At 43.5% G+C, this 21,243-nt stretch overlaps 1 protein-coding gene, 1 non-coding gene and 1 pseudogene across 2 annotated transcripts in view; 1 reads left to right on the top strand and 2 right to left on the bottom strand.

Moving 5' to 3' along the window:
- Abcc11 (ATP binding cassette subfamily C member 11) overlaps positions 1-21,243 on the top strand; it is a 64,606-nt gene that overhangs the window by 21,392 nt on the left and 21,971 nt on the right. The window contains exons 12-20 of the mRNA XM_026406874.2: positions 2,635-2,706; positions 6,649-6,773; positions 8,389-8,461; positions 11,853-12,056; positions 13,991-14,125; positions 14,209-14,305; positions 17,067-17,156; positions 19,264-19,364; positions 20,167-20,364. Coding sequence (XP_026262659.2) covers positions 2,635-2,706; positions 6,649-6,773; positions 8,389-8,461; positions 11,853-12,056; positions 13,991-14,125; positions 14,209-14,305; positions 17,067-17,156; positions 19,264-19,364; positions 20,167-20,364 — 1,095 coding nt within the window. The remainder of the gene's footprint in view (positions 1-2,634; positions 2,707-6,648; positions 6,774-8,388; positions 8,462-11,852; positions 12,057-13,990; positions 14,126-14,208; positions 14,306-17,066; positions 17,157-19,263; positions 19,365-20,166; positions 20,365-21,243) is intronic.
- On the bottom strand, positions 10,303-10,643 carry LOC113195386 (cytochrome c, somatic pseudogene; annotated as a pseudogene).
- Positions 10,752-10,824, bottom strand: Trnav-cac (transfer RNA valine (anticodon CAC)). The gene has a single exon. It is a non-coding gene; the product is annotated as a tRNA-Val (tRNA).

The following is a 21,243-nucleotide window of genomic DNA, read 5'->3' as shown; positions in this document are numbered from 1 at the left end:
TTACAAGAGTGAGCTTCCTGTTCTCTCTCCTTCTCACCTCTGCTCCTCTTCTCTATTGTCTATTAATATTATATTAATATATAATATTAGATTTAAAATAGATGTAGTAATTGATCTCTATCTGATGATGAATATAATACCTAAAATTGATATTACTAATAGTTATTAATATCTGCTATCTATCTACTTATACTTTCTCCCTTGGAGATTGTCTTTAGTTCCATGGCTTTAAATTCCATCTCTGTGCTCTTATCTCAAGCCTGGCAATTTCCCTTTGGCTTCAGCCTCAACTGCTTATTTAATCTGTCTCTGAAATGTCAAGCTAACATTTCAAACAAAACAGGGTCTCTTTTTTTATCAGTTTGAATATATTTTTATTTTTATTTTTTATTTAATTAATTTTATTTTTTTTAAATACATGACAGTGGAGTGCATTACAATTCTTATTACACAAAGAGAGTGCAGTTTTTCATATCTTTGTATATGTTTATACAAACATAAAATATGTTCACGCCAATTCATGTCTTTATACATGTATTTTGTTTTTTTGCATTCCAATTCTTATTACACATATATACCACAATTTTTCATATCTCTGTTTGTATATTAAGTAGGTTGACACCCAATTTGTGTCTTCATATATGTACTTTGGATAATGATGTTCATCACATTCCACCATCCTTGCTAATCCTCTGCCTCCTCTCTTTCCCTCCCACCCCTCTGCCCATCTAGAATTCATCAATCCTCCCATGCTCCCCCTCCCTACTCACTATGAATCAGCCTCCTTATATCAGAGAAAACATTCGGCATTTGTTGGGATTGGCTGACTTCACTTAGCATTATCTTCTCTAACGCCATCCATTTACCTGCAGATACCATGGTTTTATTCTCTTTTATTGCTGAGTAAAATTCCATTGTGTATATATGCCACATTTTTTTTTATCCATTCATCCACTGAAGGGCATCTAGTTTGGTTCCACAGTTTAGCTATTGTGAATTGTGCTGCTATAAACATTGATATGGCTGTGTCCCTATGGTATGCTGTTTTTAAGTCCTTTGGGTATAGTCCGCAGAGAAGGATGATTGGGTCAAATGGTGGCTCCATTCCCAGATTTCCAAGGAATCTCCATACTGCTTTCCATATTGGCTGCACCACCAGCAGTGTATGAGGGTGCTTTTCCCCCCACATTCTCTCCAACACTTATTGTTCTTTGTCTTCATAATAGCTGCCATTCTGACTGGAGTGAGATGATATCTCAGAGTAGTTTTGATTTGCATTTCTCTGATTGCTAGAGATGATGAGCATTTTTTAAAATATATTTGTTGCATATCCTCTTCTGAGAAGTGTCTGATCAGGTCCTTGGCTCATTTGTTGATTGCATTATTTGTTTTTTCGGTGCTTAGCTTTGACTTTCACCCTTTCTGAGCCAAATCTTCCCCATCTCAGGAGATGACACTCCCATTCTTCTAGCAGCTGAGGACGTGGGAGTCAAACTCAATTCCTTCATTTCCCTTCCACGAACCCAATCGATCAGCAAGCCCTGTCACTTCTGCTTGGACATCTCTCCAGAACCCAGCCACCTCTCCCCACAGCCTGCTCCACTGCCCTGGCTCCAGCCACTACCAGGGCATTTCCAGAACTTCCTTATCAGCCTCTCTGCTTTCATGTTTGCCTTCTTGTGATCTCTTACCATGCAGCGGATAAAAGGATCTTTCTAAACTATTAGCCGATTCAAGCCACTTTCCTGCTTAAATTCAGCAACTTCCCACTGCCCTTGTATAGAGCCCAGGTTTCCTCCAAGTGCTACCTTTGAACCCTTCCCCCATTCACTTCCTCCCTTTCAGCTCCCCCAACCTTTTCTCAGCTCTGGCATCCAACCTTATTCCAGCCTCAGGACCTTTGAGTGGACCTTAGGACCTTAGGAGTGTGCCCATATCCTGGAACACTCTTGCTCCAAATCTTTCTGTGTCTGGCTCTCGTCACTCAGGGCTAAGCTGCAACAAGGCCTACTCTCAAGAAGGCTTCTCTTGAGAAAACAAAACAAAACAAAAAAACACTTGGCCTCCCACCAATGCTCTGTGGTCATAGGAGCTGATTTCATCCTACTTATATCAATTATTACCTCAGATTTTTGCAATCAATAGATTTGATTGTTCTGTCTCTCCCCCCCCCCCCATGTACTAGAATTAAGATCACAGAAAATTTCTTTATCCATTACTTGGTAAAAGAAGAAACTCAGATGAATATTTGGTGAATAGATGAATGAATGAATGAGTACATTTGTGAGTTCTCTGAGACTGGCTTCTTTAGTCCCACTTTACAGATGAAGAAACTGGATGCCAAGTGACTTTCCCAGGATCAGAGTAGAGTCGATGCCAATCAGAACAGGGTAGAGCCACAATCTGGAATTCAGGCTCTTTTAGTTCCTCTCTGCCACTCGTGTGGAATCCCTCCCTCTGCCCATCCTGCCTGCACAGACTGAATTCGAAGCTCTTGAGCTTTGCTGGTCTAGAGGTTTGGGAGTGCGTGTGGTTATTTTGTTTCCTGTTTATCATCCTGTGTTCCATCCACCCTCCCTGGGCCAGTGGGAAGGCCAGGCCACCCCAACCTGCCTGTCTCTCTTGGCTTTGCAGGGGATGATGTTGGGGGTCTGTGGCAACACGGGGAGTGGCAAGAGCAGCCTGCTGTCAGCTATCCTGGGCGAGGTAAGTGACCTGTGGCCACTTGCATTTCCTCCCACAGGTAGTCCTGTAGCTCCCACTCCCGAGTGTCCCCAGTAAGGCTTATTGCCACTTTATTCCTGAGCAAGTAGGATTTTTTGATGAATTGCCCAGTTGTGCATGTGCCGTGGGAGTGAGTTATAAAGCCTCCATCTCCTAAGCAGCACCTCCCACCCTCAGGCAGCGCTGGTGGGGGTGACCGCCACTCAGCTGCCTGGAGACCTCTCTCCCCTGCTCTCTGTGATGATAAGGGGTGCTCCATAGTTTAGGATGATAATCATTTCATGAAGCCAAACTCATACCACTGAGTAGTGGGACTTGACCCTTGTTGGGCAGCATTAGGAGCAACAAGGATAGGACACAGCATTCTTTTTTGTTTACTTTTGAGACAGGGTCTCACTATGTTGCCCCGGCTAATCTTAAACTCTTGGGCTCAAGCCATCTCCTGCCTCAGCCTCCAGAGTCGCTGGGATTATAGGTGCACAATTGACCCCTAACTTATGGGGCAATCTTTTTTTAAAAAATGTTTTTTTTTAGTGCATTACAATCACGCATCACAGTGGCATTCACTGTGACATACTCACATATGCACAAAACATAATTTACTCCAATTCATTCCCCAGTACTTCACTTTTCCCTTCCTGTCTCCCTCCAGCTGTGTGATGGGACAGTCTTACTCCATCAATGGAATCTACATGCATGCTGAGCACCTATGTCTTTGAGATGTAAGCCCCCAAGTCCTTTGCCTGTGGACATTTTTGAGGTCTCTTTGTAGACATTAAGACTTATGGCTCAATATACCCCATCTCTGCTTTCCAAAATAACACTCAAAACCCTGCCCCCAAGTCACTTAGGGTCACATTGCACGCCTGATAGCAAACAACTTAAAATGCCCACAATACCTGGCAGGCATTTGTGGTCACCTCCAAGAGATGCCTCTCACCTCTTCTTCCCACATGGACCCATCGTTACCCTATCCTGGGGCGTCTCTCTCTATCCACTACTTTCTTTGCCTATCATCCCCCTTCCCACAACGTCCAGAGAATTAACAGTTTTTCTTCCTTTATTCAGCTCTTCCCTCAGCTCCTTCCTCCAAATATCCACAAACTCACCTCCTTGGACTGTGGTGATGTCATCAAATAGCAATTCTCTCCTATACTTCACTCTGACAGCTCCTGGTCTATGTGCTCCTGAAGTTCACTAGGCTCCATTTGTGATGGCCTTTCCCCAGCTCCCCTGCAACTGGGGAAAACAAAGACTGCATTTAAAAAAAAAATTAGGCCAGGCATAGTAGTGCATGCCTGTGATACCAGTGATGGGAGGCTGAGGCAGGAGGATTGCAAGTTCAAGGCCAGCTTCAGCAACTTAGCAAGACCCTGTCTCAAAAAAAAAAAAAAAAAAAAAGAAAGAAAAAGAAAAAAGAAAAAGAAAAAAATAATTATAAGAATATACATGCCTAGCTGTATCCTAAAAACTTTTCAGTATTTTCCTAAAGTCCTGCTAACAACCTCAGGAGGTGGGTGACTTGCTGTGGCCTGTTTACAGATGTTGAGCAGATGCAGGCTGCAGGGAGGGGGTGAGCCAGGGTGGAAACCCAGGTGTGCTGAGGCTTGAGCTTTCAAGGACACCTTTCTCCATGGCCACACGTTTGCTAGTTTCCTCTGCAAATGAGTCAGTCATCACTTTCCTTCTAATAAAGGAAAGCAGAGATGACATTTAGAAGTTTTCCTCTTGTTAACTAAAGCCTAACTCCAAATTAAAAGAAAAAAAAGCACAGGATCAAAATGAGAAAGGAGTAAGGACTGAGGGCCTCCTGGATGGCAGGCATGGGGGTAAGATGCTCCCTCTTTTTATTTTTCCAGTACAGGGATTGGATCCCAGGCCTCCCCTAGGGTAGGCAAGTGCACTACCACTGAGCTGCATCCCCACTCCTTTTTATTGAATTTTGAGACAGGGAGATGGGGGTCTCACTAAGTTGCCTTGAACTTGCGATCCTCCTGCCTCAGCCTCCCTAGAAGCTGGGATTACAGGCAGGCACCACTCCATTTGGCCTCTTTTTTTTTTAACATTCTTTCTTTCTTTCTTTCTTTATTTTAGCTATTCATGACTGTGTAATATATTTTGATATATCATACATACATGGAGTATAACTTCCCATTCGTGTGGTTGTATATGATGTGGAGTTACACTGGTCATGTATTCATATATGAACTTAGGAAAGTTATGTCTGATTCATTCTATTGTCTTTCCCAAACCCATCTCCCCTCCTTTGCCCCCATTCCCTGACCCCCATCCCAATTCAGTGAACCTCCATTCCTCTCTCCCTGTCCCCCATTGTGAGTCAGCATCCTCATATCAGAACATTTTTTTTTTTGGATTGGCTTATTTCACTTATGAACATTGTATAGCTGCATCACTGTAGTATGCATCACTATAGTATGCTGATTTTAAGTCCTTTGTGTTTATGAGGGGTAGGATAACTGGGTCAAATGGTGGTTCCATTCCAAGTTTTCTGAAGAATCTCCATACTGCTTTCCAGAGTGATTGCACCAATTGTAGTCCCACCAGCAATGAATGAATGGACTTTCTCTGCCCCGCCCCCCATCCTCACCAATCTTTATTGTTACTTGTATTATTTTTCTTTTCTTTTCTTTTGGTACCAGGGATTGAAATCAGGGGCACTCAACCACTGAGCCACCTCCCCAGCCATGTGTGTGTGTGTCTGTGTGTGTGTGTGAGTGTGTGTGCGTGTATAATTGGTTTTTTTTTTGGAGACAGGGTCTCTCTGAATTGCTTAGCACTTTGATCAGTTGCTGAGGCTGGCTTTGAACTGGAGATCCTTCTGTCTCAGCCTCCTGAACCGCTGGGATTACAGGAATACGAGTAACAATAGCCACTATGCCCAGCTATTGTTACTTGTTTTTTCGATAATTGCCATTCGGACTAGAGTAAGGTGAAATCTCAGTGTAGTTTTAATTTGCATTTCTCTAATTGCTAGTGATGTTGGACATTTTTCATATATTGGTTGACTTCATATTTCTCCTTCTGTGAAGTATCTATTCCATTCCTTTACGCATTTATTGATTGGGTTATTTTGTTTTTGTTTTTTGGGTTTTTTTTTTGGTGTTAAGTTTTTAAGTTCTTTATATATCCTAGAGATGAATACTCTATCTGAAGTGCAAGTGGCAAAGATTTTCTCCATTCTATAGGCTTTCTCTTCACATTCTTGGTTGTTTCCTTTGCTGTGAAGAAGCTTTTTGGTTTGATACAATCCCATCTATTGATTCTTGATTTTATTTCTTGAACTTTTGGAGTCTTCTTGAGGAATTTGTTTCCTGAGCCAACATGATGGAGATTTAGTTGGCCTCTTTTTTTTTTTTTTAAATTGATCATACAAAAAGGCAGGAAGAACACTACAGAAAGAACCATAGACCCACCACCTGCATTTGATAGTTGATGGCCTTTGCATTTTATAGAAGTATTTTAAGTTAGGGAGGCTGTGACACTTTCTCTACTAATTGCTTCATCAATATGTCCAAAAATAAGGACATTTTTCTATCTAACTACAATAACATTATCCTGCCAAACAATAATAATTCCATAATATACCGGCATGGTCAGAGATAACCTGGGACATTCGATCTCCACATGAAGATGGTAGAGGCACTGGTTGCTAGGAAATAAGGGACTGGAGAAATAAGAGGAAAAAACCTGGGGTATCTTCCATGCAGACCTTGCATTTACAGTGGGACTGGCCTGGTGGGGCTCTGAGTGTTCCCACATGTTCCCGTGGCCGTTCTCTCAGATTTCTGGGCCCTTTTTATATCAGAAGGTCTCCAGGTTCCAGAGGGCCCCTGGGGCTGCAAGCCAGGCAGGGTCCACTCCCTGTCCCTCCTTGGTCCTGAGTCTGGACTTACTCTGCTGCAGATGCATTTGCTCGAAGGTACAGTGGGGGTGTGCGGAAGCCTGGCCTATGTCCCCCAGCAGGCCTGGATCCTGGGGGGCAGCATCAGGGAGAACATCCTCATGGGAGGCCAGTATGACAAGGCCAGGTAAGCTTCGGGAAGGGGATGGGTGGCTGGTCTGAGGAGGGGCCTCCTGCTGATCATGGAGGTTTGCCAACTGCCAACCCTTGTAGGCATCACGTGTCTGCATCACTGTATTTCCTGCTCAGTTTGAAAGGGATGTCATGATCACGTCCATGTTCCAGAGGAGCCAGCTGAGGCCTCAAGAGAGTCAATAGTTCATTCCAAGTCACACAGGGGATAGGACAGGATAAAGCCAGGACCTGAACCCAGCTGCTTGCAGAAATGTATTACTACTCTGTTTTGGCTCAGAATGGTCAGTACACCTTGTTGCTCCAGAAATATTACCATTCTTTTGCGTTAATTAAACCCTTGGCCCTCTGTCGAAAGGAAAACAATGGGGATAATGAGATTATGCAACGAAGAGGAAATGAGTTCAGATTCATGGCCAGCTCCCATCAGTATCCCCTTTGAGGTCTCTCCCTCCCTCAGAACCCTGAGGTTGACCTGCTGGAGACAGGTACTTGGAATTTTAGAGCGACACCTAGTCAATGGAGGATCCAGGAAAATTGCCCTGAATGCTATAGCTATCTATGCTTCCAACTCCACTGAATCTCCTTTGACTGACACTGATCTCCTTTGACTATTTGCTAGGTTTGCATTCTGTCCCTGGTAACACCAGCGAGACATGTACTTGTAGGTGTCTGAACTAGCCACCTCCATCTGACACCTCATATCTCAACCATAACAGGCACTCCCACGTCATGTGTAATACCAACTCATGCTCACCCTGTCTGCTCAGCCCCCAGCTCCCTAGTTTCTCTTTCCCAATTGCTCTGTTCAGTTTAGTGGATCACCCAAATTTGGTCACTCACCCTGGATAAGTCTATCTCCTAAATATCTTTTGCATTTCTCTCTTTTCCATCTCTTCTGCCAGTGCCAGTCTGTGATCTCTTGTTGGAATAGTTCCCACTTTCCCGGCCCCGAGGCCTTTGTCTCTAGTCCCCCTCTTTGTTCCACCCTCCATTCTGTCCTCCAGGCAATCGTATTACAACACAGCTCTCATCTTGCTCTGCGTTAAAACTAATACAACTCATAGAACAGTTTTGAAATGTCTGACCAAAAAAAAAAAAAAAATTAAAATGCACCAAGTGTTTGACTCAGCAAATCTATTGCTAGGTATTTAATGAGTGGATATTTTTACCCATGAACACAAATCATACTGCTTTGTTCATAGGAGCAAAAGACCAGAAACCATCCCAAATTCCATTACTAGAGAATGGCTAAATAATTCATGGTGTAGTCTTATATTGGTGCCATTAAAACAATATAAAGCTGTATATCCAGATGAATATATTTTTTTCTGAATAAATACTGCTTCTGAGGAACACAACTAAAAGGAGACTTGATTTTTATTGTATTTTTCTGCTAATGCATACACTTGTCAAATATTCTGTTCAAATATTTGACAAGTATATGCATTAGTTTAAAAGAATTTTTTTTTAAAAAAAAGGAAAGAAATGAAAAAGGCCCCCAAGATCAAGTCCAAATTTCTTAGCTTAGAATTCAAGACCTTTCCCTTTAAAACTTCAGGTGGTCAGAGGTCTGGCCACTTATATGTTCAGCTACCTGTCCTTGGCAGGTACCTCCAGGTGCTCCACTGCTGCTCTCTGAACCAGGACCTGGAAACGCTGCCCTTTGGAGACATGACCGAGGTGAGCGGGAGGCGAGCGTCCCCAGCTCTCTGGTAAGGTTGGTGCCCTCTCCTTCAGGCTGCCTCCTTGGGCAGGTAGAGGAGTGATCCAACTTTCCCTTTCCAAAATAGCCCAAGCTTTGCTGCCCTCGGCCCCTGCTTCAAGGTCAAGAACAAAGCCTCCCCCCTGGGGGAAGATGGGGCTCATTTTACTGGAAACCAAAGAGCCCACCCTGCCCCATAGTGGTGGAGAGCGGCTCTCAAGCTCCTCTTTCTGGAAAAAGAACAAAGAACCTGCAAAGATGCGAAGCCACCAGCTTCCCACGCCTCCTGTCTCCTCCCCAATCCATCAGCACTTCCTCGGGCCCGTGGGAACATCAGCCATGGCTCCTCGGAGGCCATCTAATTTCTGACTAACATTTTTTCTGGTATTTCACTATTTACAGCTACTTTTGTTTTTAATCCATGTAAGACTCCTCCCCCTCATGAGAACAGAGGCTTTGTTATCTTGATTTTACTGTCATCTAGGAAGAGCTTGCTCTATTAAGCTCTTGCTATAGGCAAAGTGTTATTCTAGCAATTTGCAATGTCTTGGTTGAGCCTCCCACGAGCCTTTGGAGGGGTCCTTTTTTAAAAAAATTGTTCTAATTAGTTACACAGTAGAATTCATTTTGGCACATCATATATAAATGGAGTATAACTTCTCATTCTTTTGGTTGTACATGATGTTGAGCTATATAGGTCATGTAGTCATATATACCTATAGAGTAATAATGTCTGATTCCTGCTACTATCCTACCTACCCTCATACTCCCTCTCCTCCTTTCACTCCCCTCTCTCTAACCCTAAGTACCTCTATTCTATCCTAGCTACCCCCCTTCCATTGTGAATTGGCATCCGCATATCAGAGAAATCATTTGGCCTTTGGCTCTTTGGGATTGGCTTATTTTGCCTAGCATAATATTCTCCAGCTTTGTCCACTTATTGGAAAATGCCATAATTTCATTTTTAAGGCTTAGTAATATTCCATTGTATATATTTGTATATATATATATATATATATATATATGTGTGTGTGTGTGTGTGTGTGTGTGTGTGTGTGTGTGTGTGTATGCATATATATATCACTTTTTTTATCCATGCATTTGTTGAAGGGCACCTAGTTTGGTTCCATAGTTTAGCTATTGTGAATTGAGCTGTTATAAACACTGATGTGGCTGCATCACTGTAGTGTGCCTATTTAAGGTCTTTTGGGTATAAACTGAGGAGTGGGATAGTTGGGTCAAATGGTGGTTCCATTCCAAGTTTTTTTTTTAATTTGAGAAGTGTTAAATATTCTTTATTTAATATCATACATAAACCACACTAAAAATGCCTTTCCATAAGGAAAGAACAGCATTTTAGATACAGGGAATTCTAATTAAATTGGCATGGTCAACAAAAATATAGACACTGCTTCCTTATCTTCAACCTTTAATAGGCTAATGAACACAAATTGAAACAAATGTGAATCATGCTTGGTTCTGAGAGAGTGAAGGGATTTCCCCCATATTTTAAACATATTCACATAATCAGTTCTATAAAACTAAATATAAAATCAATTTTCAGATGTCATTCACCATTTTTGTGAAATACTGAACATTATTAATTAAGTCCAACCACAACTTTAAAAAGGGGAAACAGTGATAGAATTTACTGAAGTGGGAATATAACCAAAATATTAATTTAACTACAAGTAAGTTTTACTTAAATCAGGATTGTCTAACAAAAATAATTTTGTCAGTCATTCATGATCTGATTTCTGGTGTATCACATCAATTAAATTATGGTGCACATAACAAAGCCAAGAGACATTTCTGTTTGGTAATAAATAAGGCAGTATCTATTACTCATTAGTGGCTTTTTTGAGGTAAGCTATTAGGTCTGCCCTTTCTCCCTTCTTCTTAATGCCAGCGAAGATCATTTTTGTTCCAGGGATGTACTTTTTGGGATTCTCCAAATACTCCATCAGTGTATCCTCTCTCCAGGTGATGCCTTTGTTCTTGTTGGCATCTGTATAAGAGAATCCAGCAGTCTGACCTGTCTTCCACCCAAACAGTCCATGGAGATTTGGCCCAGTCTTGTGCTTGCCTCCCTTTTCCACCGTGTGGCATTGGGCACACTTCTGAACAAAAATCTTCTTGCCTTTCTCAACATCACCCATTTTTAATTTGTTCTTTCATGGCTAGTGCAAAGAAGCAAAGAAGGATCCCAATCAGAAGCCGGACGTCCCACTCTCTAAAATATGTAACTGAACATTTTTTTTTTTTTGGTGGTGGTACTGGGGATTGAACCCAGGGCCTTGTGCATGTGAGGCAAGCACTTTACCAACTGAGCTATATCCCCAGCCCTCCATTCCAAGTTTTTTGAGGAATCTCCCTACTGCTTTCCAAAGTGGTTGAGAGCAGTAGTTTTGTTATTCTTCTTTCAAAGATGGGACTATAAATCCTTGTACATAGAGAGCTTAATTCTCTTTTTAAGGTTGTTCTGCTATAAAATGGCTTAAATAAGACTACTGAACTTATTGGATTACTTTGAAGTTTAAATAAATTAATTCATACAAACTACTTTGAATAGTGTTGGGCAGAGAATAGGTGTTAACTGTGACTCTAAGAGCATGGGAATAGCTATTTAATAAGGATTTGTTGAATAAATGGGGAACTTGGCCTCAGTAAGGTGAAGTTGCTTGTCCAGGGTCACAGGGTGGTGACCTGGTTGCAGAGCAGTGACAAGAGGTTGCCCTCCCACCTTTTGAACTTTGCTTCTCTATAGACACCTCTGGAGTTCATGACAGACAGGGGCTAGAAAACAGTCTCAGATCTAGCTCTCAGGGCCTGGTGGGCTAGCTGGCAGCTACCTGCAGTGTTCATCTATAAGGGGATTCAAACATGTTGCCCAGCGACTCAGTTTCCACCCTGAATTCCTAACACAGCAGGTGCATGGGAGGTGACCCTTCCCATGTCTGCAACAGCAAAGCCCCAAGCTACGATAGCTGTCAGTGGTTGCAAACAGCACATATGTTCCAGATGACATCTCTAACCCAGGCTGATGGTCCCACAAAGAGCCAGGTGCAGTCAATAGAAGTTCAAAACTTGAAGGAGATATGAGAAGGTTCTGTTTCTTGGGAATGAGTGATTTATTTTTCTATCTGAATTTTTAGTAGTTTAATATGCCTCCTGAGAAGTTGACAGGTTTAGAAAAATTGTATCCAATTAGGAGATGGGCACAATTTTGAAAATCATCGGGTACCCTGGAATGTGGGTACGTCTTGGTCTGTACTGAGGGAATTCCATCTGCCACCCCTACCCACCCATTTGAGCCCAACTGATTGTCTTTGCCCTCTAAACATGGTACCTTTTGCTGCCTGTCTGCAGATTGGGGAGAGGGGTCTCAACCTCTCAGGGGGACAGAAGCAGAGGATCAGCCTGGCCCGTGCTGTCTATGCCAACCATCAGCTCTACCTACTGGATGACCCCTTGTCTGCGGTGGATGCCCGTGTGGGGAAGTGCATCTTTGAAGAGTGCATTAGGAAGACACTCAGGGGGAAGACTGTCATACTGGTCACCCATCAGTTGCAGGTGACCACTCTTCCAAGGCTCTGGCCATGATTGATGAATAATGAAGATCCTCAGGATCTACCATTTCAGAGTACATAATAACAATCTCACAGTAATTGTCCCTTCATCTCAGATTAGACTCCTCCAAATTTGGTGTCTTAGTCCATTTTGTGTGCTATAACAAAAAAAAAAAACTGAGGTTGGATAATTTATAAAGAAAAGAGGTTTGTTTTCATTCATTATTCTGGTGGTAGCATCTGCCTTACTATTTATTTATTTTTTTGCTATGAAATATTTAAGACCAAAAAAGGTTTAGAAAATAATTAATGAAAAACCTATGTATCTACCACCCAGAGTAAGCAATTAAACATTGATTACCCTCCTACATTGCACACTCTCTCCTCCCTCTTGCTAAAACATCTTACTTCATTGCTTGTGGTCTTCATGCTTTTACAATACATATAGGAATCTCTAAATACGACAAAGTTTCATATCTATACATGTATGTGTGTGTGTATTTTTAATATATTTGGTACTGGGATTGAAGCCAACATTGCTTTGCCACTGAGCTACATCCCCAGCCCTTTTTACTTTTTTATTTTGAGACAGGGTCTCCTTAAGTTGCTTAGGGCCTCCCTAAGTTGCTGGAACTTGAGATCTCCCTGCCTCAGCCTCCCAAGTCACTGGGGTTACAGTGTGAGTCACTGTGTCTGTCACCTTTTGTATATTTTCAATGTTATATTATTGATATTTTACTTTCTGTGTCCTTCAATATTTTTTTTCACTTAACTTTTTGTTTTTGAGATCTCCCATGTTGATAATTGGTAACTTTGTTGAATTCTCACTGGTATAGTGTTCCAGTATTTGAACATATTAGAATTCATTTCTCCCACATGAACTTTTTTTTTTAAAGAGAGAGTGAGAGGTGAGAGAGGAGAGAGAGAGAGAGAGAGAGAGAGAGAGAGAGAGAGAGAGAGAATTTTTAATATTTATTTTTTAGTTCTCAGCGGACACAACATCTTTGTTGGTATGTGGTGCTGAGGATCGAACTCGGGCCGCACACATGCCAGGCGAGCGCGCTACCGCTTGAGCCACATCCCCAGCCCCCCACATGAACTTTTGTTTCCCATTTTCACCTTTACCAATATATATTTACAACTGACCTTGCAAATAGGTTTGAGAGGTTTTTATTTTAGGATAGAGTTTTAGGAATCAGTTGTTCATAATTCTTCAAAAATCTTAAGGGCTGGGGGTATAGTTGCATGTGGGAGGCCCTGGAATTGGTCCCCAGTTTCCCCAAACTGAAACCACCTTGCACGTTCTTAGGTATTTTTAAATAGCCTTCCAGGTATCTGTGCCAACCTACCATCTCCCCAGCACTCTATGAGAATTCTTCTTACTTTGGCGTTTTAGTCAGTTTTTTCACTGCTAGGACCAGACCAGAACAATTATAGAGGAGGAAAAGTTTATTCGAGGGCTCACGGTTTCAGAGGTCTTAGTCCATAGAAGGGCAGCTCCATTCCTCAGGGCTGGAGGTGAGGTGACCCTCATGGTGGAAGATGTGTAGTGGAGGGAAGCTGCTCACATCATGGTGACCAAGAAGCAGGGAGAGAGAATCTACTTTCCAGATACAAATGTATACACTAAAGCCACACCCTAATTCCCACCTCCTGCGGCCACACCCCACCACTTCAGTTACCACTCAGTTAATCCCTTTCATTTCTCCTCTGAACCGTCTTGCATGGTCTCACCTGTGAGCTTTTGGAGGCAACTCACATCCAAACCAAACCACTTGGATTGTCACCAATACATGGGGTTGTCTGACTTGTGAGGTTTTTTTGCCAATCTGGTGGTACAAACTAACATTTATTATCATTTAAATTTACATTTTCCCCGATGAATAATGAAGTCGAACACCCTCACATATACTTACTGTATTGCTTTTGATTGCCCAGTACTTAGAGTTTTGCGACAAGATCATTTTGCTGGAAGATGGGAAGATGGGTGAAAACGGAACTCATGGAGAGTTAATGCAGAAAGGGGGGCGATATGCCCAGCTGGTGCAGAAGATGCGGGAGGACGCCTTGCAGGTGATTTCCGCCCCGTCCAGCTCTGGCTCCCTGGGAAGGGCAGAGCACCCTTCCTTCACCAGGCGCCTGTACTGTTTTCCCAGGACACACTGCAGGAGGCAGCAGAGACTGCAGAGAACCCACAGGAAGCAGGTCAGGCTCTGGCTACCGGCAAGGAAGAGCCCCTCAAGGAGAATGCTGGTAAGGATGAGGGGAAATCTCCAGGATGCCTCCATTCCAGGTTCCTCTGAGGTCCTGGAAGAAATGCCAGGTTCATGTCTTCCCGGGCCACTTCCCTCTCTATGCTAGATCCTAAATGTTCTCACACACGGGTTACAGCTTGGAGTCACTGAGGACCAGGGTAAGGGTGGTGGTGATGGGGGGGCCTGAAGCATCCCATCCAGGAAGTGACTGCTATGGAGCCTGCTGCGTGTGTAGAGCAGAGGCAGGATGGGAGGGGCTTTGCAAGACATCTGGAGGATCATTCCTATGATGATATAAATCAATCACCAAATATATGAAAAAAATGTTCATCATCTTTAGCAATTAGAGAAATGCAAATCAAAACTACTCTAAGATTTCATCTCACTCCAGTCAGAATGGCAGCTATTATGAAGACAAATAAGTGTTGGCGAGGATGTGGGGAAAAAGTCACACTCGTACACTGCTGGTGGGACTGCAAATTGGTGCAGCCAATATGGGAAACAGTATGGAGATTTCTTGGAAAATTGGGAATGGAACCACCATTTGACCCAGCTATTCCTCTCCTCAGTCTATACCCAAAGGGCTTAAAAGCATCATACTACAGGGACACAGCCACATCAATGTTTATAGCAGCACAATTCACAATAGCTAAACTGTAGAACCTAGATTCCCTTCAGTAGATGGATAAAAAATGTGGCATAGATACACAATGGAATAGTACTCAGCAATAAAAGAGAATAAAATCATGGCATTTGCAGGTAAATGGATGGCGTTGGAGAAGATAATGCTGAGTGAAGTTAGCCAATCCCCAAAAAACCAAATGCCGAATGTTTTCTCTGATATAAGGAGGATGATTCATAGTGGGAGAGGGAGGGGGAACATGGGAAGAATAGATGAACTCTAGATAGGGCAGAGGGGTAGGAGGGAAAGGGAGGGAATATGGGGTTAGAAATGATGGTGGAATAGATGATCTTATTATCCAAAGTACATGTATAAAGACACAAATTGGTGTGAATATACTTTTATACAACCAGTGATATGAAAAACTGTGCTCTATATGTGTAATAAGAATTGTAATGCATTCCACTGTCTCATATAAATAATAAGGAGAATAAATGCTGTGAGCAAAGGTGTTGGAGATCAGCCTCTTGTCTGAGGCAGGGTAGCGCAAGGGAAAGATTTTCCCTTCAAGAAAAATGGTTCTTAACTTACTAGAACAGATAAAAGAAAAAGAAAATTCATTCTTGAATTGAAACCCAGTTCTGCTGCTTACAAAGCTGTGGGATCCCAGCCAAGCAGCACAAGCTCTGTGAACCCTCACTGACAGAAGTGGAGATAATAGTACGGACTTTTCAGGGTTATAGTAGAGATTAGATGAGGTCAGGTCTAGGGAAATTCCCAGCACAGTGCATGGCGCATTGTAGTTTCCTGTCACCATTAGTCTTTTGCTGCCAGGGTCAGAAACAGATTTGGGCTAATATAAACAGAAAGATAATGTCTTGGCAGGACAGGGTGTGGGCCATAGACTAAAGGGAAAAGGAGAAGAATTAGGAATCAGCATCTTTGGGGTGCTCCAAGCAGCAGTAACAAGTGCAGAGTCTTTTTGGTAAAAGCCTATTGCAAGATTTTCTACCTTACTCTAGTTTTTCCCAGGATTTCAATTTTAGGAAGGGAGTCTCTTCCCAGGAAATATTGGGGTTCTGTTTTAGTAGAAGGGAGAATGTCAGGCAGACACAACAGACATTCATGGCTGTGCAGGTGGTTGCTGTTATTATCAGAGGTACCTACTAGTATTTCTTTCTTTTGTAGAGAGAGAGAGAGAATTTTTAAAAATACTTGTTTATTTTTTAGTTTTCGGTGGACACAAATCTTTATTTTATTTGTATTTGGTGCTGAGGATCGAACCCAGCGCCTGGTGCATGCCAGGCGAGCGCGCTACCGCTTGAGCCACACCCCCAGCCCCCCTACTGGCGTTTCTAGGCACTGTTCTGCAGCCCATGCTCCAGGCCAATGTCTGCCTAGACCCATGTTGTGACTGTGTTTTGAAAAGTTGTCTCAAATATGTATTGCTGCAGAGCATCCTAGCAACCATCCAGGCCTGCTATTTTTCAGATGGAAAAACAGGTTAAGTGGTCTGTCTGAGGTTTCACAGTGACATGGTGACCATTCTGGAACCCAGACTTTCTGGTCCCACGTCACTGCTTGCTTCATTTGCTCCTCCTGCCTCTCTCAACCCAACCCATTAAGCACATGGGAAGGGTGGACCCTCCAGGGGTTTTGTTTTGTTTTGTACTAGGGATTGAATTCAGGGGCACGCACTTGACCACTAAGCCATATCCCCAGCCTTTTTGTGTATTTTTTTTTTTTTTTTGAGATAAGGTCTCACTGAGTTGCCTATCACCTTGCTCAGTTGCTGCTGGCTTTGAACTTGAGATCCTCCTGTCTCAGCCTCCTGAGCTGCTGGGATTACAGGTGTGCGCCATCATGCTTGGCCCCTCCAGAATTTTTTGAATGGCCAGGGAGGGACCCTCTATCCACACTCTGGAGTTCAAATCGATGATTACCGTTAGTTATGTTTTCCATGAAAAACTTGCTGCTCAGGGACAGACCTCAGTAAATCCCAGCTCCACACTCACCCTCCCTGGAAAGTGAGGAAACAGAAGGCTTTGCCAGGACACCCTCTTGGCCCCGGAAGGGGAGCAGCTGATTGGGAGGCATTTCATTTTCTTTTTTTTTTTTTTTTCTTATCCTGACCCAGTGCCAGAAGAGCAGCTCACAAAGAAGGAGGAGATGGAAGAAGGTTCCCTGAGTTGGAGTGTCTACCTCCAGTACATCCGAGCAGCTGGAGGTATGGTCTATCGGCATCCACCCCAGGCCTGGGGCTCTTGTCCCGATCAGCACCTCCCCTGAAGCCAGGTCAGTCTGGAACCTGTGAGGTCCTAGGAGGTGGAGAGGCACAGAGGGGTCATGCCATTCGTGGAATCTGACTTGCACAAATCCGACCATTCTCCCTTGTGGTAACTCTGGCATGAGTCAACGTTGGCAGTGATGTTTTCGCATCTGCTAATTATTTCAGTATACTTGTTATTTCAGTGTTTTCTAAACTTTGGGTCCCGACTCACTAGTGGGTTGTGAAATCAACTGAATGGATCGTGAGCAGAGCTGAAAGGAAAAAAACAGGACAGAAAAGACCAGCAAGCACTGCACGTTGGGACACTGGCAGAACTTTTATTTTGCTGTATATTAGGTGTGATTTAAAATGGATTCCTTAAGGCAGGAAGGTGGCCATTAGAATTTTCAAATTTACTGTTTTATTAAATGACGTATATTATCATGCACGTTTACTGTACGATGTTGGGAACACAAAACCTAGGATATGGTACCCTCCTTTTTGAGTAATTTAAGAGTTTTTTTTTTTTTTTTTAAGTTCTTTTGACTCCTTGCAACTTTTTGCTGTTTGGTGACTTTAGAGCCTAGCTTTGGGTAAAATGCATCTCTTCTCCACCTGGGGGTGGGGATTAGGGGGTGGGAAGAGGTGGGCTGTGCACAGGTCACCCATTCCTACCCCTTCCACCATGGGTTGCATCCTTGCAAGGTGTAACATGTGGCTTGGCCAGAGCAGGGGAACAGCGAATCCTGGTGAAACGGATGAATAAGTTGAGAAGTTGATTGGTCTGAATTTACAAAGAATCTACTATGTGCCAGGCCAAGCTCTGAAAGTCATCTATGAATCAACCCTGAAATCTCTCTAGAGATAAAGAACTTGCATCCTCCAGATAGTGAGAGGGATCTTTGTGGCCAGGAATCGTCTCAGGTCTCATCAAAGAATAGGCAGACTTGGAAGAAATGTAGAATTTGGGAAAGACACATGGGCACGGGACATAGACTGGGTAGATGGGTGGAGTGCTAGGGCAAGAGGCAGATACCAAAGGAGGGAATGCACCCCAGGTCTCCCGTCCTTGACTTTTGGAATCCAAGATCTTCCACTTACCAGCTCCGTGACTCTGGGAAATGTTTTTCCTCTCTCTGAGATTCAGGTTCCTCATTGTCGTAGTCTGTCTGTGCTATTGTTACAACAGGCCTGAGACTGGGTGATTTATAAAAAATGAAAATTTATTTCTCACAGTTCTAGAGGTGGGGAAGTCCAAGATCAAAGCACTGCCCAGTTCAGTGTCTGGTGAGGGCCTGTTGTTTACTTCCAAGATGATAGCTTGAATGCTGCGCCCTCTGTCCTCCAGAGGAGGCATTTGGAAAATGGATGAGGCAGGGCTCAAAATCTCTTTTGTAAAGGCACTTACAAGAGTGGGACCCTCATGACCTAACACCTCCCAAAGCCCCACCTTCTAATACCCTCACCTTGCTGGTTTGGTTTCAACATAGGAATTTGGGAGGAATGCATACATTCAAACCATAGCACCCATGTAAATGAGAATAGGAATCAAAACCTCAGAAATGGCACACAGAACATAATAGTTCATAGTACACTTTAATGTATAAAAGGTGACTGTTAAGGTTCTTTCTAAAAGTGAACCCTAAGAATCTGCATAAGGTGGAGCTAACTTCTTTAGAATACTGCTGCTGTGCCAGGCATTGGGCTGGGTGCCTGACACACATCATCTCATTTCATCTTTGGTTTGTCCCTGAGTCTGTTTGAATGTCACCATTTAAAAGGCAAGGAAATAGACTGATCTTAAATATCACTGATTAAATATCATTAAATATCACTGATATTCAATGCCTTCTCCAGGGTCACCCAACTTGGAAGTCTGAATTTAATCCAGGAGTTGCACCGAGGGCTCTCCAACTTTAGAGCCCAGTTCTTCCCAGTCCTCCAGGGTGTCCAAGGTGGATGGGGGTCCAGGAGATCAAATGGTTCAGGGCTTAGCAGCTCTGATACTAGTTGCTTGGCATCTTCTCATGGCACCACCTGTGCACCCCCTCCGTCTTCCCCCCAGGTTGCCTGTCTGTCACAGTTTTCCTTCTTATGGTGGTGATAGTCTTCCTCACAATCTTCAACCTCTGGTGGCTGAGCTATTGGTTGGCACAGGGCTCAGGGGTGAGTATCATAACGTGGGTTTCTGTGAGTAGGTGGCTTCTTGCTCCCTTAGATCCCCTCGAGGGCTAGAGCACAGCTAGGGACCCGTGGGGCAAGCCCAGCGCTGAGTTGACAAGTGTGTTCCAGGAAGAATAGTCTGGGAGCTGGGAACCTGCACTGGCCTTCTGGCTTTGTAGAATGGGTCATCACCATGCAGTCTTTTGGGGACAAACCCAAGAGATTTCTGTTCCCAAACAGTCTCCAGGAATCCGTGCACGTCTCCTTCGTGGGTTTCTCCTTTGGTTTGAATTTTGCCTCCTTACTGTGCTTTATTAAAGTGCTCCCCTGCACTCTGGGGCACTGGAGGATGGGAGCCACCATGAGGCAGAATTAAAGTGGGTGATTTTTAGAAAGACACCTGAAAGCCAAAGGCAAAAGTCCACATCCCATGCACCTGCCCAGTTGCCACCACAGTATGATGGCCTCTCCTTTCCCACCTTTCAGATTTCCTGTGAGTGCCTCTCCTTGGTAGAGTCTAACTTGAAACCATGCTGGCAAGGAGCCTGGGAAGTCTTGTGTCCATCTTGTCTTTGCATTGCAGTGGAGAATCTAGAAGGGGTGGCTGTTGTGGTCCAGAGGATGGGCATTGAGGACCTAATCCAGGGCAGGGCAGGAGGAAGGAAAAGAAGGAGAACAGCTAAAGCATGGAGCAGGGAGGTTTGAACACGTGGTTTTCCCTACTAGACATATAGTTTTATGTAGCCCCTTGGAGAAGGACATTCTCTTCTTGAATTTCACCCTGGACCCCTGTTCTTTCTTGAAGACCAATTGCAGCCAAGAGAGCAACAGGACCACTGCAGACCCAGGAGACATACTGGACAATCCCCAGCTGCCCTTTTACCAACTGGTGTACGGCCTCAGCACCCTGTGCCTAATCTGTACAGGGATCTGCTCCTCAGGGGCTTTCACCAAGGTCACCAGAAAAGCATCTACAGTCTTGCACGACAAGCTCCTTGACAAGGTATAGATTTGGGTGCTAGGTATGCCAAGGCGGAACCCTGACCTTACCTAACTTGGTTTTTGATTTATAGAGAAATGGAGCAGAAATGGAGCATTTCCATATCCCCCCCCCATTCCCACAGTTTCTCTTAGTCTTAATGTCTTGCATTACTGTGGAACATTTGTTAAAATGAATGAGTCAATTGATACCTTGCTAATATTAACTAAAGTCAACAGTTGGCATTTGGGTTCACTCTTTGTATTGCACATTTTATGGGTTTTAACAAATGTCTAATGACATGTATCCACCATTTTAAAATCATAGAAAAGAGTTTCCCTGCCCTAAAAATACCCCAAATCCCTGATTGCTTTTTCTGTCTCCATAGTTCTGCCTTTTCCAGAATGTCTTAGTTACAAGGGAGTGTAACTGGTTCACTAGGTGGGTAGGGATTGGGGAAGGTGCCTCAGAGCTCTCCTGTTGCTGGAAGAATGAGTTAAGAGTTCAGTGTCCCTTGGTGGAGGGTTAAGGGACACACCAATGCTCGCCTCTGTTGGCTGAGCCCTGTCACATATAGAGTTGCTGGTAATTTCCCCAAGTGCCTGTTGTAGTGGGTATGGTCATCCTCATTTTACCTGTGAGATAACTGGAATTCCATGTGCATTATGGTTAGAATGTGCATTAAGTGTTATGCATGTTAGATACACATAAGGCATCACATGTTGGAATACCAACACAACACCTCCTAGAAATATCACTTCTTCCCCTCACCAGATATCACTACTGATAGATACTGTTACAGGCTTGCAGTGGTGAATGAACAATGTGGTCAGGGTTTGGGCTATGATGGGCTTATGGTTCACTGGGAGAGACGGGGAAGAAAATGGTAATATATGTGTAATA

This window comes from Urocitellus parryii, chromosome 15 (genome assembly GCF_045843805.1).
Source record: "Urocitellus parryii isolate mUroPar1 chromosome 15, mUroPar1.hap1, whole genome shotgun sequence".
NCBI classification, from domain to species: Eukaryota; Metazoa; Chordata; class Mammalia; order Rodentia; family Sciuridae; genus Urocitellus; species Urocitellus parryii.
This window is presented reverse-complemented; position numbering and strand designations above follow the sequence as displayed.